The following is a 7,407-nucleotide window of genomic DNA, read 5'->3' on the forward strand; positions in this document are numbered from 1 at the left end:
AAAAACATTCAAAATGGTATATGAAACCTATATTTATGTTTAAATTATTAATAGTTTGAGTAGCTTATAGTTGGTTGAACTCTAAATTTGATGTTAGAAAGCTTTGTCACAAGTTCAAATCTCATTAGCAACACTTAAATTATAAAGATTTATGAATATAGTGTTATTCAAATTATTTTATCTAATTGACTATGTTTCATATTTTGTCATAAATATTTTCACTTCACTCAAAAATATTTATTGCTCCGACCCTAACTATCATGTAACCTATCAAAAACATTATATTGTAATTTATAATGTATTTTATATTTAAGCCTTATTATGATTGTTTGATATTTTGTTATTGACATTTCTAACGTGATTTAGTTTCACCCCACTCAGCCAATTTTCTGGATCCGTCCCTGCCCATATCTGGGAGTATGCACTTCAGAACTTAGCATCAGGCCAGTTCTTATAATTGGGCGCATCACCCAGTTTTATGATTATTTTTAAACTTTTTTTTTAATTTTTTAAATAATTATATTATATTAAAAGTATAAATATCAATAATAAATTATTATTTAAAATATAATTAGATAAAATATTATATATTTAATAATTAATGAAATATTATTATAAAATATATGCATGTCCATATATGTCATTTTACACGTTAACCACTAATAGTAAATAACTAATTTTATAAAACATCTCTTTACAAACCACTAATACAATCCACTAGTCAAACCCGCTAGAACAATTCGACCTCTAACCACGGATTGCCAAACAAGACTGTTATCTTAGCTTTGCTTTGTGTACTGACTTCATTTATTAATCATACCATAAGCTAGGGTACTCACAAGTTACAACCTGACATCACAGTTTCTAATCCGTTCTTATTTACTCTCACATTTCCTACCCCTAAATTACTAGGGTGTATTTGGTTCATCCTGAGAATCAGAATGAAAATTAAATATTTAGTAATGGTAATAAAATTTTGTGAAAAATATTTTACATGTTCGGTAACATGGTGGAATTGAAATTAGTACCAATGTTGATGTTTAGTTGTGTATAACCCTATAATGAGAATAAATGTTTTTAAAATACAAAAAAAAAAAAAAATCAATGTAATTAATCCTAATATAATAGCATCCAAAGCATCAATATGAATTAAAAAAATCAAAACAAAAATCTAAAAGTATTAATTCAAACTTAAAAATTAGATTACCAATAAGATGAAATGATACCTTTTTTAATTAAAGAATGAGATTTTTAATTGAAGGGGTAATCAAACTTCATACTTAGAAAATTTGTGATTACCCATGAACCAAACGCATCCGAGGTTGGATTAAAAAAAGCCATCAAATATACATACTTAAAGACAGAGATACAACCTTACTACCTCTCTACGGCCGTGAGAAATCAATTACGGAGTAGTAATTAGAGGATGAAGATCAACAACTCTTCTTCTCGCTTTGTATCCATTTTTGTACAAAATTTCATAAATTTCAAAACTTTCTGATTTGGTTTGTACAAAAACAAAGTTAACAAAATAAAGAAAAAGAGAAAATTGCTTGATTCATAAACTGCTGCACAAGAACATCACAATTCATAATCAATGATTGATCGCGAATTGACGAAATCAGCATATGAAAGTATTGTGTTTTAATTCTACTTGGAGCATGACACACTTAGCAAACTGCAAAACATAAACACATTAATATTTTCTACCACGCCTTAAAAAACATCCTATGGAGATCATATAAAGTTTCAATCCTCGATTTTGATCCGTGAACCACATAGGAAGCTCTCATGGCATCCATCACCAACGAGGACAGAGTATTGGTGGACGGGCCTAGAAAGGAAGGCGGGCAACTGAGCAAGCAATTCACATACACACTCATCGTCAACTTCTCTCATCCATCTGCAGCAAAGCTCTTCTTCGGGATTGTGGTGGTGCCTATGATGACGATGATGATTCCCCCTGCTGCTGTGTGGCGGCGACCCATGCCCATGCCGGTGTCGTCCATCTGTATGGTTTCGGCTAGGAGCAGAGACGAGCGAGTGGTGAGAAGGTGGAGGGTTCACCACAAATGGCAGAAATGAACATGCATGGTTAACAAGTGTTATCTGTGCTGCGCAAACAGGGTCAACGGCTTTCCAAAGGCTCTCGGTCATGGGGCAAAGCACCAGCAACGCTAAAAAGAAGGCTGCTTTATGGATATTGCTTCCATCCATGCTTGTTATGCCTGCAAGAACATGTACCAAATAGCCAACAAAAGTAACCAACAAACAGTTAGTACTTCTGGTTATATACAAGTTCATTCATAAATCATAGGCATTTTCTGCTCTCTAGTTAGGTAAGTTGAGAAAAGAAAGTCGGAAGGAAGACAAGAAAGTACGAAGGCAAAAGAAGGTGGTTCCGGTTTCTGCTTGGAGCTGAGTTTATTAGGTCAATGGTAGAAATGACACATTAAATTTGTGACAAATTGTTTAGTTTAAGCTTTATTTATTACAGTATATTATTATATATACATTGGCTGTCCCAGAATTGAGGAATTTAAAAGCTTTTGACCAAAAGAGAATTTATGTTGCCACTTATCACAAACAGGAATTTCGATTTTGCACAAGTACACACAACATTAGATATAGACACTTGTTAGAAGTAAAAAAATGTGGGGTATCTATTTAGGATGCAACTACTCATTGGCTGTTTCACTGGAAAAACCACCTCTCACCAGACAAAATAAGATTTTGAAATGAGATACTTCTTCACGTTAATCTAGCACAAAATATACCTATAGCATTTAAAAAAAAAATTGTAGCATAAAACAACCTATTTTGCCCCACGTTGAACATGATCAAACACTCTGTAAGCAATGAAATCAACTTACAAAGGCAATGAAAACATTCTCTGCTCAGCTTGGCATGCATTTAAGACCAGCTTTCTCTGTTGAATTCCATGGTCCTTACAATTTCTCACTGCTCCTAAATTGTCTCCATGATCATCTATTATTGCACTCCTTGCTGCTATGAAGTTCATATCCTTCCGAATCATTTCTCTCTGTAATCTCAGCTGCTCAGACTTCTTTTTATGCCCCTCAGCCAGCAACTCCAGAAATTTATCTGTAATCTCGAGAAGTGGGTCTAGATCAATCAGTTCATCGGCCTTGTATGCTTCCCTCAGCATTGCAGTCTTGATCCCAGCCTTCAATGACACGTAAAAAATCCCCGAATGCCTAGTGAACAAATTGGGAAATGCATTCGAGAACCTATACTCCTCCCCAAACTTCCCCAAAATGGGAATAGGAATCCTCTTGTACAAAGAAAGAGAAAGCAACTCATGGAAAATGCCTACAGTCCTCTTCTCCATTTCTCTTGACGCTTGCCCCAAGTGCGAAACATCAGTGTAGGGCGATATATACGGCAATTCCATCCAATCTCTGATCCACTCCCTCATTTCCTCCTTAATGCAAAAACCAGGAGGAAGTTTCCAGTTAAATGCTGGCATTGTTCTTATTCCGGTTAACCTCGATTCTTCCTCTGCTCTCTGCTCAATTACTGACTTGCCAAAATCATCATTCCAAGAAACCAATTGCAAGAATGATTTCCCCTCTCCTGGAGACCCAATCAATCGGAAATACTCTGGATATTTAGGCACCAAATTAACCAAAAAGTCATTCGGAAAACCAAATTCTCTCTTCACCTCTAACAATTTATCTGCACTTATTACTCTATCTTTAGCCATCATCAGCAATTTACATAATTTAGAAACCAGCAAGTTCTCATTTCGAATATAAATTCTGTTTTCCTGTTCCATGAATTGCCGAAGCTCATTACTAGGGCGTAGGAACGGGACGGGATCGGATTTGGGTCGGATGCGATCCATATAGGTATCGAACAATCCAGGGTTTTGGGCAAGAAAAGTTGTAACTCTTACGCGCAGACGGAGCCGCTCGCGCCGTCTCTCTAAATATCGGAGAGGGATTACCTGACCAGGTTCGTTTAGCACCTCCCTCACTACCCTTGCACAGAGTCTCCATCGTTTATCGTTCTCAATTGCTTGGTCTAGCTTCCGGTCCTTGCGCCACGCAACTTTGAGGCTCGATATAGAGGCGGCGAATTGAATCGAAGCTCCGGATCTTCGGGTTCTAGGGCTTAAATGGGAGCATATATTACGTAAGTAAAAACATCTGTGAAACATTTTCCTGTAACCCCATATTGAACATCAGACACATTTATTAAAAACATCTGATTTTTTCTTGAGTAAAAGGTCTGAGAATATTATTAATTTTAGTAGCGAATTAAATTTGGATACAAAAATGTAAAATCAACACACACACATTTATATCAGAGAGTAGTATCATATATATTGTTTGAAAACATATCACAGAGAAGTTCCTCTGCTGATTTAACTGTTTGAAAATAAAATCAAATTTTATTATATCAACTAAAATAAAAAGAAAGAAAATTAGTATGAATGCTAGAACTTCTTTTTTGAACCGATCAAAGCAAAAAGGCTTCTACTTTCTTCCAGAATGCACTTGAACATGGATGAACTACAATTGCTCAACTGTAAAATGCACTTGAACATGGATGAACTACAATTGCTCAACTGTACGAATAATGTTTTATATTTGCTCAACTAAATGCATGTCTGTACGAATAATGTTTTATATTTGCTCAACTAAATGCATGTATGTCGAATCTATCTTGATCACTGTATGAATAAAGTTTTATATTTGCTCAAAAAAATGCATGTATGGCGAATGAGTTCTTTGCTGTAGTCATCCTTATTTGTATTCTCAGTGTCATTGTTGTTTTTTCGATATCCCAAAAAAGTAATTTATTGTTAAGTATAAATGCACACAGATCATTCAAATACCCCAAAAATTTAGCATTTACCTATTAATTTCTGACATTGGAAAAGAAATTTGTTGAACCGAAAGAAGTATAGATAGATGAAGGGAGAAATGATCAATGGAACGGAATGGGACGGAAGTTGAAAGGTGAAACCCAAACCAAGAATTTTGGGGTAATAAGAACATGTACCTTACAATAAAGCGGTTCAAAGACACCACCCAACTGTTCGATGGATTGCCTCAAAGGTATGATGAGAGATGGGCTTCAAACTTCAAAGCGCTGAGGGTAAAGAGCCGAAGACGCCTATGGCGGAGAACCGGAACCGGAGAGGCTGCGAGATAGAGAGAGACGATGAGATGAGAGCGCCGAGGCAGAGAGTCGGAGCCGCCTAAGGAAGAGAAGCGGAGACGCCGAGGTTGCGAGATAGAGAGGCGATGAGAGGTGAGGGCGGCAGAAGATGGGTAGCGACGTAGCGTTAGGTTGTTTGGGTGTGTCAGTGTGTATAAAAATTTGTTTTAAAAAATAGGATAAAATTGCTTGCAAAAAAAAAAGTAGAATAAAGATTATTAGTTTGCAACACTCGAATTCCCAAGCCTACATAAGCAAGCGATCAATCAGAACTCAATAAAACTGCACACCCTTTCCAGCCTTATCTCCCAACTCCTTTTTATTTGAATTCATAGTTGAGCACTATATCATATTCTTCTACTTCATCTGGCTCGACTGGCTCTTCTTCCTCCACTAACTCTCTGCCCATGATTCTCCCTTCACCCACTTATTCAGTCAGAACTGACCACTTGGAAACCTTGCCTCCAGAGCTTTAGCCATCGCCAAACACCTCTCTACCCTTGTTATGGTTTCTTCTTATTCCCCCTTACCAAGGCCACCCCCAAGCAAATTTCCCCTACCACGTCTACTTGAGTAGGCTCCACTTCACGTTTACTTCTCCTTTGTTTCCTCAACTACTTTACACCGTTCATCAGACCGGTATCATGAACCGTGGGCCCAATTTCTTTAAAGGCGTGAACTTTCTCACTAAAGTTAATTCCAATAATGGTCTCTCGAGTATTGTGACTTTCATAATTGTCCTCGACTTTTAATTTAGACAATTTTAACACTTGACTATCAAAATCTTTTTAATGTTAGTCTTTCCGTCAGAAGCTAGTTAAGTGGACGTCAATTTGAGGGGTAAAAATGTTCTTTCAAGTACTAAGTGTATAATTCCTCTTCGTTTCCCTCTGTATACGCAAAATAAATCAAAATCCCTACTCTATACACCACAGATTCTGGTTCTTATCATGCGAATATACCTATTTGGCAACAAATTCAGGATAATTGTTTCCCAAACCCATCTATGACTCTAGAATGATCCTCTCAACTTCTCATCAATTCACCATGGAAGTTTCAGCAAAAAAAAGTTCCATTGTCATCGCCCAAATACCAAACAGTGATCAATCTATGCGAGAATTTCAGCTTTTTGGCACTTGTTCTACTTTTTCCTTGGTTTGTCCATATGATCAAAATCAATGAAAATACCACTCTTAGACTCCCTTAGAAGTGTTACATCCATCTCCATAGCTTCTCATTGGCTCTCATTGACTCAAAGTACATCTAGAATGCTCCATTTGACTCAAATGCCCGTCAAATTGCATGAAAATACTCTTCATTGCTCCTAAAGCTCCCAAACCAAACTCCTTGCAAAATAACACAATTTAGTCCTAACCTCATGAAATTTGGAATGATCTATAAGCAAAATGACTTAGTGAAAGGGGAGAAAATATAGACAAATAAGCACTTGCCGATCATTAAGTTGAATTTTTCAAGTGATTCTCATTTATTTTATCTAAAAACATAATAAGTGTGAATGGAGGTTAATCCCTTCATTTATGTCCGTTTTTTCCGTTTATTTTTTTTTTGTACATTATGCTATAAAAGTTGTATTTTACAATATATTTAACAAACATATCACTACCGTTATCTTTTCCACTATTGTTACCATGCACATGCATCCACTATAGATTTTCTTATTTTCTTCAATAATAATAACGTATACACATTATATATATATATATAGATAGATTTTCTTATGCTATAACTAAATTTTAAATTTTAATATAAAATATTAATATTGCGCAAATATTTTTTGCGCATCGCGCATAAAAAAAAAAAAACTAGTAGTAATTATAAATGGGAGATTCTCACCAAGAAAGGAGAAAAATAAAGATATTTGTAAGAAAATTATAAATTATGTATTTTAATAGAAGTTATGAAATATTTGTAACGATGTATTCAATTTGGAATTTAATGATCTTTTGTAGACTTTTAACATGAAAAAGTTTATAAATATTTGTCCTACGGACTTATACAAAGTTATGAAAGTTTAAAAGATTCTAAAATAGTTTGGAAAGATTCTATGAAAGTCAATTAAAATCCTATTACTTTTGACGGTAAATACCGGGGTATATTGAGATCTGAATAGTAATAGTGGAATACAACGAGTATATATATATATATATATATATATATATATATATATATATATATATATATATATATATATATATA

General features: G+C 35.0%; 1 protein-coding gene across 3 annotated transcripts; it reads right to left on the reverse strand.

Moving 5' to 3' along the window:
- Positions 1–1,537: 1,537 nt before the first annotated feature.
- Positions 1,538–5,724, reverse strand: LOC116025504 (protein WHAT'S THIS FACTOR 1 homolog, chloroplastic). 3 transcript variants are annotated; one of them, XM_031266743.1, is made up of 4 exons: positions 5,032–5,722; positions 3,971–4,136; positions 2,874–3,624; positions 1,538–2,228 (listed from the first exon to the last, which is right to left on the reverse strand). In XM_031266743.1, exons 2-4 carry the CDS (start codon positions 4,020–4,022, stop codon positions 2,195–2,197), a joined length of 837 nt encoding a protein of 278 aa, XP_031122603.1. In that variant the 5' UTR covers positions 4,023–4,136; positions 5,032–5,722; the 3' UTR covers positions 1,538–2,194. The 3 variants fall into 3 exon arrangements, with proteins under 3 accessions (XP_031122603.1, XP_031122602.1, XP_031122604.1); XM_031266742.1 differs by having other exon boundaries at positions 2,874–4,187; positions 5,032–5,724; XM_031266744.1 differs by lacking the exon at positions 5,032–5,722 and having other exon boundaries at positions 3,971–4,165.
- Positions 5,725–7,407: the final 1,683 nt, after the last annotated feature.

Source organism: Ipomoea triloba, chromosome 7, assembly GCF_003576645.1.
Source record: "Ipomoea triloba cultivar NCNSP0323 chromosome 7, ASM357664v1".
Taxonomy (NCBI): Eukaryota; Viridiplantae; Streptophyta; class Magnoliopsida; order Solanales; family Convolvulaceae; genus Ipomoea; species Ipomoea triloba.

Bases quoted from the DNA above. Each gene is read 5' to 3' on its own strand.
- LOC116025504 (XM_031266742.1), bottom strand. From the start codon at position 4,183: ATGTTTCACAGATGTTTTTACTTACGTAATATATGCTCCCATTTAAGC. The intron at 2,229-2,873 runs GTAAGTTGATTT...ATGTTCTTGCAG, and splicing joins AGAATGTTTTCATTGCCTTT to GCATAACAAGCATGGATGGA.